Source organism: Fusarium graminearum, chromosome 1 (genome assembly GCF_000240135.3).
Source record: "Fusarium graminearum PH-1 chromosome 1, whole genome shotgun sequence".
Taxonomy (NCBI): domain Eukaryota; kingdom Fungi; phylum Ascomycota; class Sordariomycetes; order Hypocreales; family Nectriaceae; genus Fusarium; species Fusarium graminearum.
Genome location: NC_026474.1, coordinates 6248906 through 6273974, shown reverse-complemented (window position 1 = coordinate 6273974; position 25069 = coordinate 6248906). Strand labels below are relative to the sequence as shown.

Sequence of the window (25069 nt, the reverse complement as noted above, 5' to 3'; positions counted from 1 at the left end):
GACACAAGGTAAACCTTTTAGCTGCAAAAAGCGATCTCCATTACGTTATTTCTGTTATTCTCGCTTCATGTCTTCCAAGGCGACGTTCCTTTCACCTTTTACCGAGTACAAGCATGGAATAATTAGAAAGGCGACCTTTGTTCAACTGAACATGAATAAGGGACACAGCCCCATCAGATTCATTAGGCATTTATCTACCTTAGCTAACAGCTAATCTGTTACGCTACTAAGGCCTTATAGCCTGGTGGACATATGCAGAAAACAATCGCTGTATCTTTACCGCTAATTTGCTTTGCCTGCGTACAGGACAAAGAGTTAAATTGAGTCCGTTCCTTCGTAATACCCATTCGTTAATTCAAAATGGGGTGTCATAATCCGCCGCAAGCCCCCAAATCCCAAGATGTTCGTTTAAAGCAATCCGACCAACACCAACCCTCCCATAAGCCAGTGAAGAACGTGAGTCAGATGCAACGCCTTTTAATGCATGATGCAATCGCCTTTTATGATGTGTTTGCAGCGGATATTCTGCTACATGCAGTAGCTATTATGTCTCCGAATGCCGCAGTTGGAGATACAGATATGCGCGATGGCATTAGTTGTGGTTAAGAGGCTGGGCAAGACAGGCTCGATTGGTTATGTATACCCCTCGAAACCACCTCAGCATCTTTCGCCATCAGACAAGAGTCTTACCGGATGACGGCCAGTTCGGCCAGTCGACCTCCATTATCGCCATCTTCCCGAGATCCAGGTCTTCGACCAAAGGTGGACCAAAATCGTAAAGTCTCGTCACCAGCTCCGGTCACAATTGTTCGACCATCAGGGCTCATAGCCAGGTAAAGCACGCGATAGGTGTGACCTGTAAGACTAGCGACCTGTGTCATGGAAGGATATTTCCAGACAACGATCTGGTTCTGACTGTAACCATGCGTCGATACAATCTCGTTGGAATTTTTAGACCAAGCAATATTGCAGACCTGACTCCCGGTATCGATCTCGTTGATGACGGAACCCTTGACTGTGTCATGGAAAATGATGCGGCGGTCTGCAGTACCGCCTCCAGAGGCCAGTAGACCACGCTGGTGAGGTGACCACGAGATTGCTTTCACGGCGGCGGTATGATCTGAAAACTTCCAAAGCGGTGTCTCCGAGAGCTTATCCCAGACCATAAGCTTGTTATCGTTACCGCCACTTGCTAGCTGGCCGTCTTCGCAGTTCCATTTCAATCCACAGACTTCCTGTTTGTGGCCAACAAGTTTCCTAAGCCACTGATCAGGGGCTCGCACATCGCGGTGGTAGATCAGTCGGTCCCGCGATCCGGATGTGAGGATGTGCGTGTTCCAGGCCAGTGATCCAACCCGTGCAGTGTGTCCAGTCATCGTTCGTAGCCTGCGCGCCTTCTCGGCATCCCAGATCTGGACCAGACCCTTACCGGTGCCGATAGCAAGGTGGGTTCCTTTTTGTATCCAGGAGACGCTTGTAACAGTGTCGTCATCGAGTGTGCAGAGCTTGTTGACCTTGCTTGTCTGCGCATTCCACATGTAAACACTGGAGCCCAGGCCGACTCCGAGAATATTTGCGCTACCCCAGTCCACAAGGTTCAGGTAGAAATCATCAGCCAGTTCGGGAGCGTCGAGAACTTTGTACGGAACCTTGCTGACTGCTCTCGGTTGACGTCTGGGACTTAGCAGCATTTGTTGGCTTCCAAACCGCACTGGTGATAGGCTGTAAATCTCGGCGCGTGTGTCGAGATTGGGGCCGTGTCGGCCCTGAGGTGTTTTAGAAGGGGTGGGATGGCCAGCGACTTGATTGTGATGTCGCGGTGACATGTATGAGAAGAGATTCTTGTGAGGGGTTGAGGGTGTTAATGAAGATGATGGTAGTGATGGAGCAGGAGCATTTGTGGGAGGAGTATGAGCCCGTGTTCCATCATTCGCGGGAATGTGAGAGGTTGTGGGGAGAGATTGGTTTGGTGAAAGGGTTGGGGTAGCTGCTTGAGGTACAGAGCTCTCAAACAGCTCAGCACGTAGCAAGTGTGAGAACGTGCGATTCGCCTCCTCCGCTGCAATATCAGATTAGCATATGAGTTCGGGCGGTCATCGGGGAAACATACTCTTTTGGAAATGAAGCTCGCCATGAGGTGTGCGCTTCTTTTGCTTTGCGGGGGTAGCAGGAGATCCATCCTCGTGTAATAAACTGAAGCTTGCTTGCAAGTCCTGACCAGTGCGGGTTGGAATGAAACTACAAAACAGTGAGTATGAATACCAAGAACGATATGGCTGTCACGAACCGATCGCCATTTATCCGCTGCCGTTTGCGATGTGGACTGGCACCTGGAGTGCTTTCCCGCTGTGGACGTTGAAATTCGCGTAGCAACGCACTGTCGACAGCTTCGATGTCGAGGTGACTTCCGCGAGCGCCTTCGCTCTTTCTTCCATAGTTCCTCGCCGGCCGGGTTGGTCCGTTGTCGAGGCTGTATCTAGGTTCCAAACGGGTGCGATCTGAGCGGGGGGGAGTGGATGACCGAGGAGTGGCGGTATGGCTCTTGGATTCGTCGATAGCTCGTTTCGTGGGTTGCGAATTCAAGGCAGCTATGCCTGAAGGTTGAGGGAGTGCCGCCATGGCTTCTTTGTATCCGTGGCGTGATTTATATTCAATATGCGTCGAAGTCGTAGTAACAAGTGGTGGTAAGTACACAAACGGACAACAAAGGCTCGCTATTCGGTCGTAACGGCAGTTGATTGATTGATTGATATTGTTCGGGTAACGAAGACAAAAAGACTCAAAGGCGAGACGGTGAGGGCGCAATCCCTAACACCGTCCAGCAAATGTCAAGCTTCGTTAGTCGTGAATTTTCTCCGTCTATCGCATCCTTCTCGATGTCGATCTAGAAACAGGCAAATGGGCACAGTGGTCGATGGTCGATGACGTTGGTGAGATAATGCGGTGCTTAATCGATAAAAGTAAGAGTATGTTGTAAAGAACCCGTTAACACCGACTAGAAGAAATTAAGAAGGGAAGGCTTGTGATGGTGCACGACGCGATAGTTGCCCGACGATTCGAGGCGTGAGGTGCAAGATCCAAGATGACAGTATGAAGGTCGGGGCGGGCGGGTGCGGTAGGTAGGTACAGTACGGTGCGGTGCGGGTGCTGTGTTGTGCTGTGCTGTGCTGTGTTGTGCTGCTAGGCGGGCTGGAAGAGATGCGCTGGGGGTGGCGGGAAGAGGGTCGCCAACTCTCGTGAGGGATGTTACCTACTGTTGGAGGGAGGTTGAACTGGGGTTCTCGGAGCGCGCTAGCAAGTGTTTTGACCAATCAACAATCACAAACAACAGAAGAGGCCCCCTGCGCCCCAGGTCGCGGACGGCCAGGAAACGCGCGGGTCAACAACAACAACCAAAATAATGGAGCAGGACCGTGATTGTGTTATTGAACAGAATGCGCCGAGAGTAAAGATGGTAATATCTTTGGTTTGTAAAGAGCAAGGGTCAAACAGCTATTCAAACACGGTAGATAGGTGAACCCGTGGTCCGACCAGAATGTCTGTGATCAACTGCCCACTTATTATGCATCTTTTTTTGTTTTCCTGAATATCGTTTCAAACCCGCCGAGAAACAAAACTCTACCTCTAGCAGCCATAGTTTAAGCCATAGCGTTATCCCGTAATTGTTTATCGGCAGAGCGATAGAAGCAAGCCCCCTCTTGATTCATTCTAGATACTTACCAACACAGGCAATCCGAATACTCGGTAGGTGCCGGTGTGCACATGGCACACAGCATCAGGCACAGCTGCGTCACTATCATCGCTTGGCGAGAGGAGATTCTATTCGATATCGGTACTGTACCAAAAGGATAGCTCTCCACTGTCTCCAGTCATATTCACCTATCACTTCTCCCCCGAGATATCAAAAACGAGGGGTTCTTCAAGGTCCAAATACAGCTCCCTTGGGCCAAGACTGCTCATACCCATGCATCATTTACCACTTGTCTTTCGCGCTGTTTTCCCATATTGTTCGCGTGTGTTTGTTTTCGCTTATAACTAGCCAATTTATGTATATTCGAGTATAATAATGCGCGTATTATACGTTTCCCTTGTTGTTTGGGAAAACACACCTAGGGTCAATTCTTATATCATGTTCGTATACATGCATGTGAGTCGTTTAGATTCCAATTGCACTCGTGCCAGAAATGAATGTTTTTTGTTTTTGTTTGCATTCAAGCAAACGAAGTCGACAGGTAATGTATGCACTCAGAGTACCTGAGTAAGAGGTTCTGAGTTTAAGAAGAATATCTCAACCGCTCGAATATGATATGCGGTTATGGCTGGGTCGGTTGCAAATGTTAATGTTAACAATCATTGCAGGAAACTTCACGATTACTCAATTGAGACTACACGACGGTGGGCATCGCGCGATACCAACGCACTTAGCATGTACTTTAGAGGGAGTTGTTCCCCCGCTCATGAGACGTGGTTGGCTGAGCCGCTATGTAGTATTTATTTGTATCACTGGATGTGATCTTTCTACCGTCGCGGCGGGTATCCGATAGCCAGCGTGTCAGCAGCCAATGAATGATGCGTTTTGTACACAGTGCCAATCTAGCTCTACGAGGCTCACGGCACGGCTCGCGTCAATCTGCGAGACAGAACGCCACTTTACGCGATCATGTCGCGCGTTCCATATCTTTCAACTCCCCTGTCCCCTTTATTCCTTCACCCCACCTGAATTCCAGTAGAGTGTTTTTGGTCTGAGACTCGGTCTCAGAAGGATATCAAAACTAGCCTGTCTACTCTGTACCTGTAGTCGCTCATAGGTGGCATTGAATCCACCTACTACCTGAGTATTCCGGGGAGAAAATGATCTGATACATAATAACCAGTCGATCGATACTAAGCTTGCAACAACATGCGCATCCAAAGACTCAATCATCTGCGCTCGTCACATGTTGTCTTTCTCCGTGTATCGATGCATCCAAACTGAATTTATACAAGGCAATTCGCCATGTTTTTGGTACTCATCACTTCGTTCTATTGTTCGTTCTCTGACGACACCTCCAAGTAAAGAAATGTTCTATGGTGTTGGGACTGGCCTGCCCAACCGAAAGTTCCTCCCTGCTTTAACTGCGCCTTTATCCCAATACAGTCAAACCGCCCTAAAATGGACAAAGAAAAAAAAAAGCAAGCAATGTTGTCAAGAGGGAAAGGGGTCAAGACAAGAACAATGTCGGTATATGCCCAGATAAACAGAGTCCGGAGATTGTAGAAGGCTCCGCATCAACCAGTGTCTCGCAGCAGTGCCTCAGCTCGTTCAATCGACCGTTCATGCTTGAGCCTCAGCTTGCGCGAGCAGCCTCTCTCGCCATCCATTGCAAACCTCCTCAAATCCTCCAATGACATCCCCACATACTCCTGCGCATTCTCTTTTCTCCAACCTTTCACCCCAGTTGCCTCTTGTAAGCCATCGCTCACCTTCCTCTCTGAGCTCTTCTTCTTTCCTCATTTCAGACACGATCTCCTTGGCACTTTTCAATCTCCTTGTGGCCATTGTAGTTGTCTGGCGAGACATGTGCAGTGTGTCGGAGAGGTAATTCAGGGTTTGCACGAGCTCGGTCGTTAGGGAGTGAAGACTCGTCAATGAGTTGAAGGCTGTTGTCGACGGGCGTGGCATGGTATCAGACAGATTCAGTAACAGTGGTATCAAATCGTCAATAGTCTCGGGATCTGGGGGTGCAACGAGAGGAGACAGTAAAGGGAAGGAAAGGTTGTGAATCTGACGAGTCTGGTGAGTCAAATGTGTCGTCAAAGCTGAGTGCGCCGTTATCAACCTACACCCTTGGTTAGTCACGGATACATCAGTCAACGTCTGCGTCCACAAACCTTGATGCGCTAGCCTCAACGCTCGACTGAGAGCCGAGATCCCGCAGTGCGTTTGTCACTCTCTTGAACACATCATCCGCCGGGCCGCCGTAGTTTTCTGTTCCCCTCCGTGCCAGCGACTCCACAGCATCCATTTTGGACACCAAGCCAGGCGGCATGCCAGGAGAATCCAAATCCGACTCCGACCCATATTCACTGCCATCGTAATTGCTGGTTTGCCTTTGGTGTTTCCGCCGTGGGGAAAGAAGTGTAAGATTTGCAACTCTCGCTCGATCAGCCTCTTGCTTCTTGGGGCTGCTGGTGCCTTCCGTATCCTCCATCTCATCTGCATACTCGGGGCCGTGTGCGTCCCCTCCAGGCCCAAGCATTTCGCTATTGGCATCACCGTCCGTGAAGTCACCTTCGTCTCCCGAATCCGAGAAGGCATCGGCTAACTCATCGGCCAGATTGCCCATCCCATTCCCGGTCATCTCGACAGCATCTTGTTGGGTGAAGCTGTTTCGGAACGGGGAGGGGTCCTGTACCGACGACTTGGAGAGTCTTCGGGCTTGAGGGGAGCCTGAGTAGCTATCGAAGGCCGAGGAGTTCCGGGAATGCCTGGGGGTCTGCGGCGAGGATGGCATTTTGGTACGTTGAAATATATGTTGTGAAGGATAGATGATCTTCCCACTTCCTAGACTCAGGAGCCTATAACTACAAGCGATCCACCGCCAAATGCAGTAGACACCGCCTAGCTCTTTTTTTCCTTTCCAAAGTCGGGTCGATAAGTTCCTGGTGAATTATTCGGTCGTCTCTCAAGTTGTTATCTTATGCCGCTGGACGGATGGTCGGTCGGTCGGTTTTCTTTCGAAATGGGGGTGTCGAGGGAGAGTCGAAGTTCTTTGAAATGATGTCGGCTTGGGTGACTGGGGACCCTTATTAGGTACGTTACTGACTGACTGGCTAACCTCTAACTAATCGCACCAAAATGGCGGCCAAAGAGCAAAGGACAGGACAGCTAACGGGCCGTGTTACGCGGCGATTGTAATTCGACGGGTGGTATTATTCTTCTCGATCGACAAGCTATATGCTTCCAGGCTGTGAAATAAACAAAGTTGCTAGTCTAGCAAACACATTGCATAGTAGTCCAATCTAGAAGTTGGAGTAATCGTTATGCTTAATGTCGTGGGAGAATGTTGGTAGCGAAACGAAGGTGGGTCTTTCAATGCGGGCACATTATCGGTATTAGTGCGAGAGAAGCCATAAATGCAATCTTGGGTGATGTTATGCAGTCCTTAGACGTTTTACTGTGGCTGTAACATTCATCACCTCACCCAAAAACTTCTTGCTTGTAAACACAACTGCCTCTCTCACACACTCACACAGCGTCTGGACAGGGGATCTACGTCCATTGTCATATATTGCTTGCGCTATACCAGGCACACCCTGCTAGTATCCAGTCCGGCGCTGAAGCAGGCGACAACTATCTTTGTCCATTCAAACAATCTGAATTCCACTGCTCCCTTTGAGAGTACGAGTTAAAGTCAACGATGGCTACATTTCGGCGCTTTCGACCAGACGACGTGAACAAGTTTTCCAAATGCAATCTCGACCCCTTCACAGAAACATACGAACTTAACTTTTACCTCCAATATCATGCGAAATGGCCATCGCTCTTTCAAGTGTGCGAGGATATGGATGGAAATATCGTTGGATATAGTGGGTTTTGTCCTAACCTGTCTGTGCTGGAATGGAGCTAATCATTTGATTCACAGTCATGGGCAAGGTTGAATCTTCACCAGATGCCTATAAATTCTCCGAGCATTATCTGCCGTGGCACGCTCACATAACGGCACTCACTGTGGCCCCAGAGGCGCGAAGATCTGGCATTGCCAAGATCTTGACTGATCAATTAGAAGTCGCAGCTGATGCCGAAAATGCTTGGTTCGTTGACCTGTTTGTGCGAAGCAGCAACCATCGTGCCATTACCCTCTACAAGAATTTGGGTTACAGTGTCTTCCGTGTCGTCAAGGACTATTACGGTGATCATGCGACGGATCCTTCGAAATCCAGTGAGGACGCGTTTGACATGCGCAAGCCGATGAAGCGAGACAAGGATCATCAACATATTCGAGATGATGGAGAGAATCATTTGGTCAACCCTGAGGATGTATGGTAACGAAATGATGATACAATCCATCTTACGCAATGCCATCGAGTTTACAACATCCCACTCTGGCTTGCTTGACTTGGCCTATTAGTCTCAGACAAAACAAACAAAAAAAAAGTGCCAAACTTCTATATCCAAGCTCCGTCCACCTCATAAACGCTTCCACTCACAAAGGTGCTCTCGGGTCCGAGCAGGAAGGCTATCACATTCGCGCACTCTTCCGATGTGCCTTGACGTTGAAAAGCTGACGGTTCATCAAATTCGGCGTCATCTGCCCGGTTGTGCATATCCCATGCTTTCTTCATCAAGGGTGTGTAGATGGCGCCTGGAGCAACAGCATTGACTCGCACCTCGCGGTGGCCGTTTTCTTTTGCCGCAGCCTTTGTCAAGCCAACTATGCCGTGTTTGCTGGCGTCATAAGCACCATGTTTAGCGAATCCTGCACATCGTAGTTAGAGAAGGAATCAACCTATCATGTGGGATATACGACGTGCCCTTGATACCATGAATGGATGCCACATTGACGATGGATCCTCCATCGACTATTCTGTTAAGTTGCGCTCTTAGGCAGTACATTGTTCCTGTCAAGTTCACGGCAATGATCTTATGCCACTCCTCATCTTCAAGGTCTGCTACAGCCCGAAGGCCGTGATGCTTGCCGATTATACCAGCCACGTTAGCTGCGCCATCAAGTCTTCCATGCTTCGTAACGGTGTCGTCCAGCCAACTTTCTACTTCGGATCTCTGTGATACATCGACTCGAGAAACTGTTGCCATGGCACCTTGTTCCTCGAAGTATGCCGTAGCACTTGACATGGCAGCGGCGTCAACATCGGCGATGCTTACGATTGCCCCGCGTTGTACAAGAAGTTTGGCTGTTGCGAAGCCGATACCACTTGCGCCACCGGTTATTGCGTAGACTTTTCCCTGGAGTGACATCGTAGGCGTCCGTATGCAACACGGTAAGATATATAGTTCTTGTATATGGTAATTAGGTTTTGGTCCATGGGCATATTGATGTGAGTTTGACGTTCAACCCCCGCATAGGATCAACCTCAAGTGGTGATTGGGGGAACAATCGGCAGTGTACTCGGACTGAATAGGCCTGGCGTCGGCGTTCCTGCATTTTGAAATGTCGCTAGAGTGATCGACCTATAATACCTGGGATGTGGAAGAACGGTATAGGTGTCGGGATATTAATGGGCGCTTTGGGTGATGAATTGCCCGCAGACTTCAGTTGAGGTATCAAATACCATAGTGACTTCAGGGTAGGCGCAATGAAAGGCGATGGATGAATCTGCCAGTTGACTTGTACCTATTGAGCGCTTAACATTTCAATAATCAACTAGAAGTGAGTGATATTGTGTGTCGCTACATATACTTGGTATTTATTTGATGACGGGAGTTGTGCTTTTGTGTCTTGCCGTACTGGAGATCCTCATAACCTTTGGGCAGTGAGTTTGCAAATGTGTCACAAATAGGAAGAATAAGGGATCATAGTGTGGCGCAACCCGTTTATAGGCTAAAATATGAGCTCACGACTCATCCATGGGAGTTCCTCACAGTGCCTCAGCTTCTGGCGTAAATAAACGAAGCATTCTTGAAAACATTTAAACATCATTGGGGAACGTGGAATCATCGATCTTGTTGGTGACACTGACCATCAGCTGAATAACAATGCCAGGCAGCTGCCAGGGACTGACAAGCTAGCGGCTCAAAGCTCGCTGCGCTAACTCTATCTCAAGCTACAACGAAGTGCTTGAGAGATACGTGTATCTTGCAGTGAGAGACGTGTAGATATATGTACTATATGCTGTGACACAAGTCTCGTGTGTCAGGCCCAACGGGTTGCCTCGCTGACGGCACCTGTGTCAGGATTCGCTCTTTGTCTGCTTACGCTTACTTCCCCATCAATTTCAAACGTTTTGTAGTAGCTTACCTTCATCATCCATTTCCATTTCCATTTCCATTTCCATCTCCATCTCCATCTCAGCCAGGCCCCATTCTGAACCATTTGTTTGCCATCATATTGACAAACGGTTCAAGCCTTTCTATCGGCCGTGACAAACTTTCTTTGTTCTTTTCTGTTGCGCAGCTTCTTTCAATAAGTTGCCAAGAATTTATTGCTGCACGCTCCCGTCCTTACCTACCTGCTTAATACTGGGTTTGCTGCCTTGCGGCGCCCTTGCTTTTCTCCTTCCCCCTACGCCGACTTTTTTTTCTCCCTTCTTCAACATCGCCTTTCCCCCCTCAACAACGCTACAGCCTGCGATTGAGCCATTCATCGCCAACCAACGCACACACCATTTCTGACTTGTTTGTCTCTTTTATATTTCAATAGACAAAACCACACGACATGGCTACCACTGCGATGGATTACGAGGCTGCCAATGGCGACCGGTACGAAGGTTCGTTCCTCAAATCTTGGCGCGTACATCGACGCGCCTGTTCCTCAAACTCGCATTCTGTCATCATCGCACCGACTTTCCACCGTGGCCCTCGATTTTTCACCTCTTTTATTATCTCGACCGAGTTTGCATCGACACAACATTACATTTCGCTAACCCTACCCTAGATGAGGCTCCTCGATACGAGCGCGACAACCGAAGCGCCTCGCCTCGACCTCGTGATGACAATGAAGGTGGCCGCCGTCGCTCCGCCTCGCCCGGTGGTCATGGCGACAGGTTCGTTTCCGTGCTTCTGCTTACGAATGAGTAAAAATGCTGACCTACGTTTATTACAGCAATATGAAGGACGTATCTGCTCCTCGTGACGACGATGACGGTGCTATCAACCCTGGCTCCAACCTGTTCGTTACCGGCATCCACCCCAAGCTGTCCGAAGCTGAGGTCTCCAAGATGTTCGAGAAGTATGGCGACGTTGAAAAATGCCAGATCATGCGAGACCCCCACACAAAGGAGTCTCGTGGATTTGGCTTTGTCAAGATGGTTACATCCGATCAGGCCGAGGCCGCTAAGGAGGGCCTGCAGGGCGAGCAGATTGAGGGCCGTACCTTGAGCATCGAGAAGGCACGCAGAGCCCGTCCTCGTACCCCGACACCCGGCAAGTACTTTGGGCCGCCCAAGCGAGGTTAGTAACTCTCAATCCGTCAGTTTCGCAGTTTATTAATACGCAGACAGAGCCTCGCGCTGGAGGTGGACGTTACGAAGATCGCCGACGTGGCGGTTACGGCGGCGGCGGCGGTTACGGTCGCGATGATTCCTACCGCTACCGTGGCTACGAACGCAACTACGAGCGAAGATACGAAGAGCGTGGAGGCGGTTACGGTGGTAGCAGCGGCGGCGGCGGTGGTGGCCGTGACTACGATCGCAGCTACCGTGACGAACGTCGCTACGATGACCGAGGTGGCGGTTATGGCGGCCGCGACTACGACCGAGGCTACGAACGCCGCGACCGCGACGAGGGCTATGGCCGAGACCGCTACGGCGGAGGTGGCCGCGAGGACCGTGACCGCTACCCTCCCCGTGGAGGCCCCGGTGGCTCTGGCTACGAGCGTGGTGGTGATCGATACGAGCGTGGAGGCGACCGAGACGCTGCGAGAAGCCGTGACCCAGCTGCCGGTGCTGGAGGAGCTGGCTACGGCGAGTCTGCCTCTCGATCTGAGACACGCGACGCTTATGGAGGTTCGAGCTACTACTGAGTGCTTCCTTTTATGTACCTGCTAACCTTCCTAGGCGCCCCCGACCGAAGCATTCAGTAAATGCATCGACGACGCTTACCACGGACGATCTGACTGAATATCGGTCATCGTGATCTTTTCTCCTTTCCTCCACTAACACACCTGATTTGCTTGCTCAACTTCTTCTGTTAATTGTCGTTTTTCGTTAATTTCTTTATGTTCATGGACTACAGCAGGCTGAACCTGCCTCACAGGAGTTGAGTGTGATTTGCGACAGTAATGGGATTGGAATCAAAAATGGGTACTCGGCCTGCGTCACTTGAGTTTTCTTATTGCTGGTCGGTTTTGCGACAAGGTCATGGACCAAATATGGCAGCTTCCGGATCATTGCAAATCAAACACTTCATCAGTCATCCATCGCGTCTTCGACGACTTTATGATAGCTTTTGGCAGCACAACATCAACCAGATGTCGACTCCGGCCTAATCGGTGAATCCACATGGACTATTAAACTCAACCTCGAATGCGACCTTGCGACTCAACTGCCCGTGCTGTCCTCGTATCACATAATACTATGGGGGTACACGAGACGATGATTTGAGGCCTTGCCTGATGCAAGCATCGCCTCTGGCTACCGTTTGACTGACATTACTTTTTGATCCAGAAACATGTGTAAATGTTTCCCTTTACGCCAACCACCCAACACATCGCTGTAAACAACTTGACGCCTACAATTGCAAAACAGATAAAGTCACGGTCGTTGGGCTTGCAACTGGGGCTTTGATAAGATACGCTTCCAATTAGCAATTGCACGATATGCGAAACATTTAGCATTCAGAACTGTCTCGCCATAATCAACCTTGCTAAGCTGGGCCATACCATCGAATAATACCGGTCTCGCCCTTTGAACAGAATCAATTTCGGAGGCTTAGGCTTTGCATATTTATAGTGGTAAGGGCTGTAAGTTGAGATGTTACTGACTTGGCTGCAGGGAGACCCTTTGAGCACTCCCTGAATAACATGCACTTGGCACCTAAGAAAATGTCTTGGGGTTATTAGAACCGACTGTTTCAGCGTAAAGGGAACTAAGGCTTGATCGGAGCCCACGCTCTTAATACGCGATGGGCGAAATGGAGTTGCACTGACTGTCCTAGCCCCCAACGCATTTGCTTACGGCTTCTAGGGGCGACCCATGAAGAATGTAGCGGTAGCATGAAGCATCAAGTAATGCCACCACTTGGTACATCAGGTGCTATGCATGCCGAACCAGGAGAGTGAGACATTGGCCACGGCACATACTACTCCCTGGAGAATTATTCGCACTGTCTCGTACATTAATACATTAATTAATACATTCTGTTGAATGCTTATTGTCCATGCCCCATTTTGCCAACGTTGTTAATTTATGGTCTAATCGTATTGTATTGAGTAATTATTGTATTCCGTCTATTTTGGGGTATCGCTTATAGCAAGGAGATGTTCAAATTCGATGGCTTCCTCGAGCTTAGCTAAACGTCTTCAAACTCGATCTCATCGCTATCCTCTCCATCGTCTTCTTCCTTCTTCACCTCGTGTTCGATCTTCACTCGCTTGGCAGGCACGTCCTCGAATTCATCTTCATCATCATCATCGTCTTCCTCTGACTCTACCTGGGCTTGTTTGGCCGCTTGTTCAGCCTTGATCATTTCAAATATGTCGTCTATTTGAGCGTTGGCTGCCGGCGCAGCAGCTGATTCTGAATCCTTGCCCTCTTTCTTAATAATAGGGGTGGTGCCAGCAGCAGGGGCGCTTGCTGAGAAAGATTCGCCAGTAACCGTGCTGTTGGACATCCATGATGGCAACGCATTTTGTTTCGCAATTTGTTCTTTTCGCGCCTGCTCTGCTGCTTTCTCGGCTTCTGTGAGTCCATCTGATGTTGAAATGTTGACTGCGATAGATTGCGGCCCTGTGTTGGCCAAGCCCTTGACTGCCATGGGCCGGTTCGCGCCGGCGTCTGCTGCAATTGTTTGGGCCCGTTGGTGTGTCTCGTCACGCTTGACTGGGCGAGCTTTGGCAAGCGCACGATCAAAGTCGCACTCGTTGATGTGCACCGCATCGATTTTGGGTAGAAGTTCGCTTATAAATTTGAATTGGTCGTTGAGTCGCGTAGACTGCTCGTGTCCAGTGGATGTTCGATCGGCTTCGAAGGTGAGAACATGAGAGCATCGATGGCATAGAAATCCCTGCGGGCCGGCGTTGTCCAAGACCTCCATGGCTGTCCACTCTGCTTTGCAATGGGAACAAAAGTACTCTTTCTTTTCACTCGCCACTTGGGTGGTTCCCTGCACTTCTTTGTCGATGGTATAGACACGCCATTTTATTGCGTCGATTGTGCTGCGGTAATCAATATAGTACCATGTTCGGTTGCTCGGTCGGGGGTTGCCTTCTCGTAATTCGGATCGTGTATGCCTGCGCAGGTCTTTAATCAGCAAGTAAATCGATGTTTGAGCATGTGTTAACTTACACGACTAAGAATCTGTCTTCGCGCAGTTTACCGCAAATTTTGTGGAGGTCCTTTGTGTTGATAGACATCAGGTATGCCAAATCATCGTCTCGAAGTCTGCCTCCATGGTTAGCAGTTGGTCTATCCGTAAATCAAATGCGCGCGCGCGTACGCTTCATGTAGTATAAGCGCGTCGATAACGAGTATTTCGCGGGTCTGGTAGAAGGCCCGCATGACCGACTTGACTAGTGTGATCGCAAGATCCATGACTGACTTGTGAGTTGAATTGAGTTGAGTTGAATTAAAGAAGAAGAAGAAGAAGAAGAAGTGGGTTGCTGAGCAAGTCTCACAGTGCTGTTGTATTGTGCAAGAATAAGGCAGCCCCAGATAGCCTAAGGCAGGCAGCCTAAGGCAATATTAAGTTTGTTTTGAAGTTGTACCAAGCACCAAATAAAAGAGCTCAGCAGTCTACGGCGCCTTCCTGATGGTTTGAATCACATGGCGTATTATGTATTTGGTGGTTGGCACAACTTTAATGGCAATATTGCCTTTCGCTTCCCTGCGTCAAGAATCATAGAAAGTAGGGGGTATTGTTATAGTACTAAATCTTACTGTTAAGCTCATATCTCTTTTTAGATCGAATGAGTCAACATTCATGGAAAGTAGGTAGGGGACAAAAGTAACCTTGTTCTCGCACAATAGAAAAGCACTGCTGAACAGCCAACTTCTTCTTCGTCTATCATAACCAAGGAAACACCAATGGCGCATCATGTAATACCTCATCCACTCGTGAAATCCGGTAACGCCTATGGAGTCAAGCCACCGAAATCTCAATGCGTCATTAGCTCGGTAGGATATAGCACGGCTATAGGGCACACATGCCTCTGACAAGCGTAAGTGAATGTTCCCCAGGTTCTAAGAACACTTGACCTGCTTATCGTTACGTCCAGTATAGTGTAGTATGAAGCTTAAGACAATGCATTCATCCATCATCACGTAGACCAATCGAATGAGGTCAAAGCGAGCTCTACAGTCCTTATCTGCTCGTTATACCAACATCATCAGGCTGCTGATTGTGTTCCCTGGCTATCTGTATGCAACATGTGTATAATGATTCTATCTTCTAACCCTAATCCTCTATCAATGCAGACCAAAAATGGCAGGCGCCTTATTTTTAAAGAATGGGCCAGTGCTGTGCCCGAGGTATCATTTCCCAAGCAAAATAGTCCAACGCCCATTTTATGTATGCCCAAAAAGGAGTCGCTTTCATCAAGTTTTCCCCATATGCTCCCAATACCTCTCTGGTTCCCGCCAGGCTCCGCGTCCATCTCTTGTAACTCTATCGTGCAGTTTCCACTCCGCGTCGTATCTCCAATGGCGAGCTTTTGCATGTTCGTGGCATCTTGGCCACGGCCAACTCAGTGTCATCGAGTGATGAGCACGAAATGTCGGACATTCTACGCTTGAGACCTGTCAGGGCCCTAACGATGTTGCCTGCAGGCGGTGACTCATCGCCTTCGTCCCCCATATGATCCCTTGAAGCATCTTGCTCGTCCTTTTTGTCGAGCATAGTATCGTGCGCCCAAGCAGGCTCCAACCCGTGCATGTAGACAAGCGACCGCCTCAGAAAATTCCATGATAGGGAATCGTGTTCCATCGCGATATAGAGAGAATCGATTCTGCCTCCAGCATCCAGTACTGCACAGTGCTGCTTTAAGAAAGCTTGGTCGTAGTTGCCTTGAAGAAACCTGGGCTCCAACGGTCGCAGCATGGGCAAACCTTGCAGACGTTCGGCATCACAAAGCTTTGCTTGCAGTGGCACCCAGGATCTCCCCCTAAGCAGGGGCTCAAACGCCCTCGATACAGCATCCGTAAATGATTGTGCATCGTTGCCCTCCACTGCCAACATACGGTGGAGCCCACGAGAGAGGCACCGTTTATATGAGGTTGTATCCTTTTCAAATGGAAATGGCGTGTCCTTGGATGGCATTAGAGATACGTGTACCGTCCACGATCTTGGAGGTTCAGCGGCTGTGGGTTGGGTAGTCGGCGGGGCATGAGATGGATCTGATGACCTCACGGAGGCCACAGTAGCTGTGGGTAGGACGTGTAACAAATTCAAAGGGGTGCTGGTCGGACCACATTCTCGAGTTGGCGATAGAGGTTCTGTGCTTTCCAGTTTTTCGATGCGCTCCTCCAAAACTTCGTCGCTGTCTAGCAGCTCCAGTTGGCGATTACGCAAGTCTTCCACTTCTCTTGTTGTCCTTGCCATTTGTTCAGACTGTGATTCCAAGACATGTTCCATATTTTTCATCTGTTGTTGTAATTGTGCAACGAGTGCCCATGCAGCAGCCGCATTGCGATATGAGCTCTTGAGTTCAATGTCGGCCTCTTCCTTGTTCTTATCCACCGACTCCTCCAATGCGCTGATACGGTTAATGATGTCAGAAATCCGGCCACGGTCGTCTGAATGCAACCTTCCTTCCAGGGTTTGTATTTGCTGCTTGACTATGTCAATCTCGGACTTATTCGTGTTGGGCGTTGGCGCATCAGCCATGGTGATGTGATAGCAGGATAGATGGCCACAATTACAAGTAGCGCCAGGCAATGATTTGTTGTGGTCAAAGCCCATACAGCCGCACCTCTGGCCCTTGAGCTCAGGTATCATGAGAATGTAGCGACATTGCCCTTTTGGAAGCTGAGACTCATCGGTCTGCGGCGATGAGGCCGGTGGGGGTGAAGGGGGGAGAGAGGGTGACATTAAGTTTGCCAAACCAAGAAAAGTATTGAAGAAAGAAATCGAGACCGAGACTGAGATGAGTCGTCCATGGAAATGTCGGTGGCAGCTGAAGCCAAATATGAGATAGGCAGGAAATAAACAAGTAGGGAAAAAAGGCGGGCGGCTCTAATGATAAAGAAAAGCAGGGCGATCACTGTCGAAATTTGAGCCCCAGGGATATTGAGTTGCGTGATGCGGGCCAATTGTGTTGTGTTGGAAGAGACTTGCACGTACCTGGTCAACAGGGTGATAAAGACGACGAAAGCAGCAGCAAAGAATAACCGGTCAAGCAACCGATCCCGCGCTGTATCTCTGTTAAGGAGGTACCTTGAGTTTGGATGTAGGCGATGCACTTGTAGTATTATCATCCAGGATCCGCATTTGCAACGTTATCATCCGCTCTCGCTGTCGCCATCAACATCCATCGACCCAATGCACGAATCTTAAACCGACTGCGCCCGCAGGCCGGCTGATGGCATCACAACTCCCACGTTGAGACCCGCAGATGGTCCTGACACAACAGAACGAAGCCAGAGAGTGGGGGGACAGACGGGTAGTACGTACTGAATGTACAGATACATGTACCATGACACAGATCTTACAGCCGATAGTACCTTTTAACCTAGGTACCTACAGCACAATCAGTAACACCGAGAGGATAAAAGCAAACAAAACCCTCGGGTGGCAGGCAATTGGGTCGACAAGTTCAGGGGATGAGATGAATGTAGAAGAGGCTGCTCTTGGAAGGATCCTGGCTTCCTGGCGCCAGGCGCGGCGCACTTGCTCTCGTGCGTACAAGTATGTGTGGGTGATTTTGATTCTGATTCTTTTCCCTTTGGTTCTCTTTGAACTTTATCAAACGCATGCTGAGTGTTGCCCCTCTTGTTTCGGTGCGATTGGCTCCTGGTCTTTTGGTCCCTGAAGTCCCAAGCATCAAACATCAAGGGGACTTTGACTATCAAGGCAATCATGGTGGTGGAGGGACAGTTGGGGGCGGCCACGCGATCTGTAACGGGCGCAAAAGGTGGTGTACCTTTGATATCAACCGGGCAGGGCTTCTTCTGTGATCCGTGGTCGGAATCGCAGTGGTGATTGACTGATTGAGAGAAGCACGAGCAAGGGACAAGACAATAACCGGCCCTTGAACTGATTAGCAGACGGTCTCTGGATGGTCCACCCCCACATGCTTGGGGACGCCAAGGCAAGCCTACTATGCCTGTGCCTGCCACAAGATTTGATTGACATGGAAGAAATCAAACTTTTATGGCTCCTCCCGCACCCGCACCCGTTTATACATTCTAGACTCTCTCTCCCCGGTCCTGGCGGGCCCTGTTCCGTAGCGTCGCGGGACCTGAGGGCAATCCCGTCGCTATCACCTGTCAGAGACACACTCTTGAGGGTATCGCGCTGTATGTAACCCACCAGATAGTCAGACTCAGACCCCCAAGCCCAAGCCCAAGCCCAAGTGTCTGGTCGAAAAGTATGCCTTCCGACCTTTGACTCGAGATCGCCTCTGCTGTTGGTCCAAATAGATATGCATGTAGAATACGCCTTATCGGCATCGATGGTGAATGCATGCAATGCGAGTAAGTCGCCCGTTGATGCGTTGTGACTGATAAGTGGTTCTGTGCATATAGGCTTTATTGCGCAATCTTGGGGTTTGAGTTTGATTTGACATGGATCTTAAGTATCCGTAGAGAGAGAAGGGATCAGATCTCGGCGGCAATCCGACTCTGGTAGACATGGACATATGAGAGACAGAGAGAGTCTGGCTATAGGTTGCAACCATTAGCTTGATACTTGCCTCCGTAATCAAGTCGAGGTGGACGCCCACGTGCTGTTATTTTTGGGTAGGTACAATGTAGTGCTGTGTAGTGCAAATCTGACAGCAGTTTTGGTCCCGCTTGAGCTATACCTCTGCACCTCGATACCTCAGTACGCACTATGGGCAATTTCGGAACTGCAGTCACTTCGCTTCTAGATACTTATACAAAATGTTTGTTTCTCCTGAAGGGTACCCGCAACCATGATGATGGAACCTTGAGCGATACCCATTCAACACTAAGTGCCTCGCTTCGATCTGACCGAGCACGAGTCCGTCGAGTATATGCTTCGCGGCTCTCCAAAGATGGCTCTCGTTTTGAAAAAGGCGACGGTAAGTCATGCCTTATGCATCTTGGATATTGGGTCTAAATCTGAACCATGCTCTAGCCCCTGCTCGATCGGCCTTAAGACGGATTATCAAGAAACTCACCAGTACGCTTACCAACATCGTCTCGCATGACGGAAAGCAACAGCCGGTCAGATATGAGTCTCTATTAGCCCTTTCGAATGGATCGAGCATAGAAGCAGTTCGCACCATGAATGACTTGTCGAGCAGAGTAGGATCAAGAAGCACCATCTCTCAAGGTAGCGTTGTAAGTCGGGGACGACGAAGATCGCATCGACACGACCAGAAAGCTAGGAACAAATCCGAGAAACGGTCAGAGGGACGTCTCAGGAGCGATAAAAAGGAGCGCAAAAGACATTCGAGTCGCCAACAACGGTCATCCGTCGGTCGACATCGCCAGCCAAGTTCCAAAGGTCGACGGCACCCACCAGACAAGCCAGCGACTTACAACCGGGTCTCAATATTGACTATGTCATCGGATTCTACCAAGTTGGGGGAGATCAGACGACGCCTCTCAAAGCAAAGGCCAGTCGAGGGCTATGAGAGTATGGCTGCGTATCCGCTGTACTACTCCCCTCATAATGAAGTGGTTCAGACTCGGAAAAGGTGGTGGAATCCCTTTAGGCGTTCACGGTCGACAGATACTGACATGTAGTTCTTGCGCTTTCAATTTATATACTATGTTGGGTGGACGAGCTGTCGATTAATGTAGGATAATTATCAACAATCTTAATTCCAAAATTAATTACCGTACCACCTTGATATATATCGAGTGTGCTGGCTCACGTATTTATATCATCCCATACAAGTAACCAAGATCCTGACTTTTTATCACCCAAGAAACAAGGACGTTCACTGATTAATTATACAGTACCTGCTTTACTTTTCATCTTGTTTATTTAGAAGCAAAGAGTTTAATATTGCCTATTAGGGATATCTATTCTGCTAGTTTACTTCCCCAACTCTTCAAAGTGGATCACGTTCTCTAAGCCATAGAACAGCTTCGAATTGGATGAATTGCTGTGTGCCCCGCTGCCCAAAAATGCCCCGCCAGCATCACCACGACTGAAGACACACGACAGGTCATCACGTTGCTCAACTCTCGAAAGGAAGCGACCATCACCATCGACACTCTGGGCTTGTCCCAATCCTACCTTATATCCGTTTCGGTCGGATATGCATCTGGTCTCATAACACAACACCGCCATCATGCCTCAGGATCCTGCCGCTGCTCTCAGCGCCTTGTTGCAGCAGTCCTCTATCGAAGACCACGAAGAAGTCCTCAAGGCCGCCAACGCCGCACTCAAGGCAAACAAGACCGATACCGACAGCCAACATACCCGGATTATCGCCCTGTTGAAGCTTGATCGCTTCGAAGATGCTCTGCGCGCCATTGCCGACGGCACCCCCACTCTTCACTCACGAATTGCCCTCGAACATACATATGCGCTCTACAAGACAGGAAAGCTCGATGAGGCCACCTTAGTCCTCAAGGCCGCAGGTCTAGAGAACAAAAGAAATCTGCAGCACGTCGCCGCACAAGTTGCCTATCGCGCTGAGCGATTTGACGAGGCATGCAACATCTACAGTCGCCTCCTTGATACCGACCCTGCCGACGAGGAGAACGATATCAGCATTAACCTTCGAGCCACACTTGCCCAGTCTAGCTGGCTCGGGTATTCTGTCACTGACAAGGTTGCGGTTCAAGACTCTGATGGGTTCGAACTGTGCTACAACGCGGCCTGCGCGCACATTGCCAATGGGTCCCTCGAAACTGCTGCCGATCTGCTGCAGCGGGCTAGTAGACTGTGCGATGCCTCTGACGACCTCACGGAAGAAGACAAGCAAGCCGAGATGCGGCCCATTCTCGCACAACAGGCCTATGTCTTTGCCAAACTGGGCAAGTTGAAGGAGGCCCTCGATCTCTACAATTCATTATCCAGCATCAAGTATGTTCTGAAACGGTATATTATGCGCGCAAAGCTAATAATCATGTAATAGGGAAGAAGATCCTGACCTGGCACTCATACTTGGCAACAATCTGGTAGCTCTAGAGCCCAAGTCCGAGAACCCCTATCTTGTTGAGCGAAGGTTTTCCACTCTGACAGCCAGGAAAAGCCACGCAAAGCTCTTTCATCACCAGTCTGAAATCTTGCTACGAAACAGGCTGGTTGTCGACCTGCAAGTTCTAAAACATGATGGAGTCAAGCGACGTACAGGTGCTATTATTGCCCAAACACCGCAACCCACGACCTCTGCTAGCCTCGGCATTGTATCTGTTCTTAACGCTGCCGCGAGCTCGCAAGGTGCTACGGGGAAGCAGCTTCTGAAGAACCTCCGGGGTCTGGCTCAAACGAGACCACACGATATTGGCCTTGCCCTGACCATTGTACAAATACAGCTTAAGGAAGGTGGCATCGGTTCAGCTTTATCAGTTCTTGAGTCTTTCCTTCAGCGACTCGAAAAGGCCGGAAACGTAGAAGCACTCAACGCCCGGTTTAGCCCTGGCCTAGTTGCTCTGACTGTGACTCTTCTGCGGGTACAGGGGCGAGAGTCATCAGCAAAGGCCGAACTCGTCAAGGCTGCGACACATTGGCAACACCGACAGGCTAGCCCTGCCAGCTCCCTTTTAGAAGAGGCTGGTGTTGAGCTAATGAAGTCATCCGATGGCAAAGACTTGCTACTAGCTGGCAGTTCGTTCCAGAAGCTGATCGATGAGCAGAAAGGTTCCGATATTGCCACGGCTGGTCTTGTTGCTGCATTTGCCACTTCAGAACCTTCTCGTGTCGAGAAACACCTTCAGAACCTCCCTCCTGTCGACTCTCTCATCGAAGGTATCGATGTTGCATCGCTCCTCAGCGCAGGTGTAGCCGTTTCAGCTAGCAAACCCGGGTCCTCAACCCTCAAGCGAGCAGCACCCTCAGGAAACGAAGGAAAGTCACAAAAGCGTCGCAGAAAGATTCGCCTGCCCAAGAACTACGTCGAGGGCACCAAACCTGACCCTGAGCGCTGGCTGCCATTGCGCGATCGCAGCTCGTACCGTCCCAAGGGAAAGAAGGGAAAGAAGAAGGCCATAGATTCCACACAAGGCGGTATGGTGAAGGAGGAGACTCTGGAGCTTGTAGGTGGGGGAGGTGTCAAGGTAGAAAAGGCACCTCAAGCATCCAAGAAGAAGAAGAAGGGCAAGAAATAGATACTCTAGTGCGACAGCGTACTCCATATATATCCAGATCAAACCGCTTGCTGTTTCTTAACATCCCTATGCGCCGCGAAGCGTTATCAAACATCAGTTTAATATTTCCAGAGATAATCATTGACCTTGACAGATCCTGCCCTGGTTCCATATCTTCATGTTGGATCATGAAAGCACAAATAATTAATTGTATGTGACAGATGACGTGTACCACTAATATATAATTCTAACGCTTACTTTTGGTGCCCTGCAGCTCGAAACAGTAAAAAAAAACAAAAAAACAAATGAACAAAAGCTCGGGGCCAATATGAGGATATCTAAATACATATGCCCTTGTGGTCAGCACATCATATGAGCCATCAACACCAATCTCCCATTCCTGCTGTAGCTCGTAGCTAAAACGAACGCATGGGGTATACCCATCCTAACAAAGCTCATTCACCCGGCAAGGAAAAAAATCGCTATATACAGAGAACACGGCACTCAGCAGCCTTCCATCTCTTTACAGGATCAGGCATTAACAGGCTGCACAGTGCGACTCGGAAGCTGCTCAACATCCTGGAGCGACTCGGCATCCGAGTCTCGACTCTCAAACCCTTCTTTCTTGTCGCTTCGACCTCTCTTAACACCGGCGTCGTCAACCTCCTCATCTGTCTCTGTCTCCATGGGAGGCAAAGGGCTTCGGCGACCATCTGAGAAGCTGACTGCAACCTCACTCTCCGTATCCGAAGGTATAGTTAACCTACCACCAGCGGACGTACTTCTAGTCGCCTGCGCAGTCGAGTACTTTCTATGCAGTTCACGAAAGCTTCGGGCGGTTGCAGTGCTTGCGCTCGCGATAGACTCTCTGCGCTCACTCGTTTCAACAGGGACACCGACAGCAGAGTAGAAATCATCATCCTCGGGGCCACTTGGCATAGGAGACAGCGGGAAATCGTGTTGCTGTGAGGACTTTCGAGCACGGATCTTTTCGTCATGGCTCATGTTCTGCAGACCATCACCAAAGTTGATGACCGATGCCTTTTTTCCATGAACAACAAAACTGCCTGTGCCTCTCGCGAGCTGATGATCCTGTCCCGATTCCTCTCCTGATCCAGCCACTTCCTTGCCTTTGCGACTACCACGGTGGTGCGACAGATGTCCGGCGCCCTCTCTAAATGTTCGCTGGAGACTGCGGCGGATCTTGCTCCTATCGAGCTTGTCCGTGGATGTGCCAGACTCAGAAGGAACATCAGCACCGGTTGAGACAGTTGCTTTATCTGTGGGATCACGGCTGGGCCGTTGTTCGAGAAGACCTGTTTGCTCCAGAAAATCTCGTTCATCAGCATCAGGATCTTGGCGATTGTCATCCTCGGGGCGTTGTGGTGACTTGGGGGTTTCATCTTGTGAAAGAGGCTTCGCCAACGGGGTCGGAGGCAGTGATGAAATAGGAGACTGGGCTATGCTTGATATGGAACCATGTCTTGTACTAGCAGCATCCGGCCTGGCGAAAGAAAGATCGCGTGAGCTGTGTCGGCGTTTTGTTGCGCTCTGGGGAGGTGTGGTGAAAACTTGATCCAAGGGCGAATCTACATCTTCGGTAGCTTCAGAGGAGTTGGGTAGGTGGGCGACTTGAGGTTCTGTGGGTGATCTTGGATCACCTTCGGTTCCAGAGTGATGCGTCGACCTTGACCCTCTGCGTCCTATGTTGGCCCGTGGAGTTGGCGACCCGGTTCTCTGCGAAGGTTGGTTCGACAGCTGCTTTGTGGGAGTGATAATCGAAGACGGGTATTCTTCCTCGAGGTCTTGTACCAGTATGTCGCGATGACACTTTGATTTCCACATCTCTTGACGGGTCCACTTGAGCTGTGCTGATATCCGTGCAGCAGCAGACAGGATCTGTTCCCTTGTTCTGGGCTGAATTGGCGCAAGGATTTGGAGATGACGCGCGTTTCTGAGTTGGTCCTCGAGCCGCTGTTGGATCTCCTGGACGCTCTCGTCCGCCTCTTCAATTTTCTGCTTCATAACGTCTCGCCGGGCAGCCGAGATGTCTTCGGCCATCTTGTGGTCTATGCGACTTCGCGCGATCGATACAGGACCAGTGGGTGTCTGAATAAGCGTGGCAGCATCGGCACTGTCAAGCCTTCTAAGGCCACGGCGGCTTTGCCCATCATAATTGCCGCCTACGACACCGCGCATCTTAACACCTGTGGTTCGGAAGGCGGCCGCATAATTGAGCTTAGCGAGCCAGTCATTCATCTCCTCCTCATTGTCTGCCAAGAGCACTTCTTCTAGACCACCCTGTCGTACATATACAAAAGCATTCTTGTGCTTCTTGTAAGCCGCATCATGGAGAGCAACTGCAGCATAAGTAGACATAAGACCATCCGGCTTGAACTCTTGAAGTGGCGGGTTGAAAATCAATGGTATGCCATCATGTCCTGCTTTAATATGGTTTTCATACTGGTGCATTAGTGACTTGACCCAACCTGTGTTTCGGAAGAAATAAAGCTGTGCTCCTGTGAGAATTGCTCCCCATTCCTGCCAAGGAGACCGGGCCTTGCGTTTCTTTGCATCCTTTCGCCAAAGCAAACCGACCTTTGTGACCTTTATGTCGACAATTCCGGGGTGTGCTTCAGCGGGGTTACTTGCTGTTTGTTCTGTCATGAAAGCATCCGGGCGAGATCGAGCTGACACAATCTGCAGAACACCTGTCTTAAAAAAGGTCTTCTGTAGATCCTTAAGATTCAAGCTGGTCGCCGAGCCTAAGTAGTTGTAGTGGTCATCTAGCTCCATTGCGTCTTTC

At 49.8% G+C, this 25069-nt stretch overlaps 10 protein-coding genes across 10 annotated transcripts in view; 4 read left to right on the top strand and 6 right to left on the bottom strand.

The window, feature by feature from the left end:
- Positions 1 to 158: 158 nt before the first annotated feature.
- Positions 159 to 2134, bottom strand: FGSG_01908 (WD repeat-containing protein srw1; the record flags this gene model as incomplete). The annotated part of the gene is made up of 2 exons (XM_011319455.1): positions 159 to 1766; positions 2111 to 2134. 2 exons carry the CDS (start codon positions 2132 to 2134, stop codon positions 687 to 689), a joined length of 1104 nt encoding a protein of 367 aa, XP_011317757.1. The 3' UTR covers positions 159 to 686.
- Positions 2135 to 5314: 3180 nt separating this feature from the next.
- On the bottom strand, positions 5315 to 6494 carry FGSG_01907 (uncharacterized protein; the record flags this gene model as incomplete). Its single annotated transcript, XM_011319454.1, has 2 exons — positions 5315 to 5819; positions 5872 to 6494. The coding sequence occupies 2 exons, from the start codon at positions 6492 to 6494 to the stop codon at positions 5315 to 5317; spliced, it is 1128 nt and encodes a 375-aa protein (XP_011317756.1).
- A 906-nt stretch (positions 6495 to 7400) lies between these two features.
- Positions 7401 to 8029, top strand: FGSG_01906 (N-acetyltransferase 5; the record flags this gene model as incomplete). Its single annotated transcript, XM_011319453.1, has 2 exons — positions 7401 to 7569; positions 7626 to 8029. 2 exons carry the CDS (start codon positions 7401 to 7403, stop codon positions 8027 to 8029), a joined length of 573 nt encoding a protein of 190 aa, XP_011317755.1.
- A 119-nt stretch (positions 8030 to 8148) lies between these two features.
- FGSG_01905 (uncharacterized protein) lies at positions 8149 to 8959 on the bottom strand (the record flags this gene model as incomplete). Its single annotated transcript, XM_011319452.1, has 2 exons — positions 8149 to 8459; positions 8524 to 8959. 2 exons carry the CDS (start codon positions 8957 to 8959, stop codon positions 8149 to 8151), a joined length of 747 nt encoding a protein of 248 aa, XP_011317754.1.
- Positions 8960 to 10029: 1070 nt separating this feature from the next.
- Positions 10030 to 14411, top strand: FGSG_01904 (uncharacterized protein). The gene is made up of 5 exons (XM_011319451.1): positions 10030 to 10428; positions 10596 to 10704; positions 10764 to 11110; positions 11161 to 11664; positions 11716 to 14411. The coding sequence occupies exons 1-5, from the start codon at positions 10377 to 10379 to the stop codon at positions 11739 to 11741; spliced, it is 1038 nt and encodes a 345-aa protein (XP_011317753.1). The 5' UTR covers positions 10030 to 10376; the 3' UTR covers positions 11742 to 14411.
- FGSG_01903 (uncharacterized protein) lies at positions 13169 to 14409 on the bottom strand (the record flags this gene model as incomplete). Its single annotated transcript, XM_011319450.1, has 3 exons — positions 13169 to 14108; positions 14164 to 14259; positions 14315 to 14409. 3 exons carry the CDS (start codon positions 14407 to 14409, stop codon positions 13169 to 13171), a joined length of 1131 nt encoding a protein of 376 aa, XP_011317752.1.
- A 1070-nt stretch (positions 14412 to 15481) lies between the features above and the next one.
- Positions 15482 to 16903, bottom strand: FGSG_01902 (uncharacterized protein; the record flags this gene model as incomplete). The annotated part of the gene is made up of 1 exon (XM_011319449.1): positions 15482 to 16903. One exon carries the CDS (start codon positions 16901 to 16903, stop codon positions 15482 to 15484), a length of 1422 nt encoding a protein of 473 aa, XP_011317751.1.
- A 1201-nt stretch (positions 16904 to 18104) lies between these two features.
- On the top strand, positions 18105 to 19746 carry FGSG_01901 (uncharacterized protein; the record flags this gene model as incomplete). Its single annotated transcript, XM_011319448.1, has 6 exons — positions 18105 to 18330; positions 18454 to 18507; positions 18739 to 18771; positions 18858 to 19076; positions 19133 to 19338; positions 19378 to 19746. The coding sequence occupies 6 exons, from the start codon at positions 18105 to 18107 to the stop codon at positions 19744 to 19746; spliced, it is 1107 nt and encodes a 368-aa protein (XP_011317750.1).
- Positions 19747 to 20156: 410 nt separating this feature from the next.
- On the top strand, positions 20157 to 22364 carry FGSG_01900 (uncharacterized protein). Its single transcript, XM_011319447.1, has 2 exons — positions 20157 to 21040; positions 21093 to 22364. Exons 1-2 carry the CDS (start codon positions 20301 to 20303, stop codon positions 22282 to 22284), a joined length of 1932 nt encoding a protein of 643 aa, XP_011317749.1. The 5' UTR covers positions 20157 to 20300; the 3' UTR covers positions 22285 to 22364.
- A 430-nt stretch (positions 22365 to 22794) lies between these two features.
- Positions 22795 to 25069, bottom strand: part of FGSG_01899 (uncharacterized protein) — a gene marked incomplete at its 3' end in the record, with an annotated part of 4351 nt that continues 2076 nt past the window's right edge. The window contains exon 3 of the mRNA XM_011319446.1: positions 22795 to 25028. Coding sequence (XP_011317748.1) covers positions 22795 to 25028 — 2234 coding nt within the window. The remainder of the gene's footprint in view (positions 25029 to 25069) is intronic.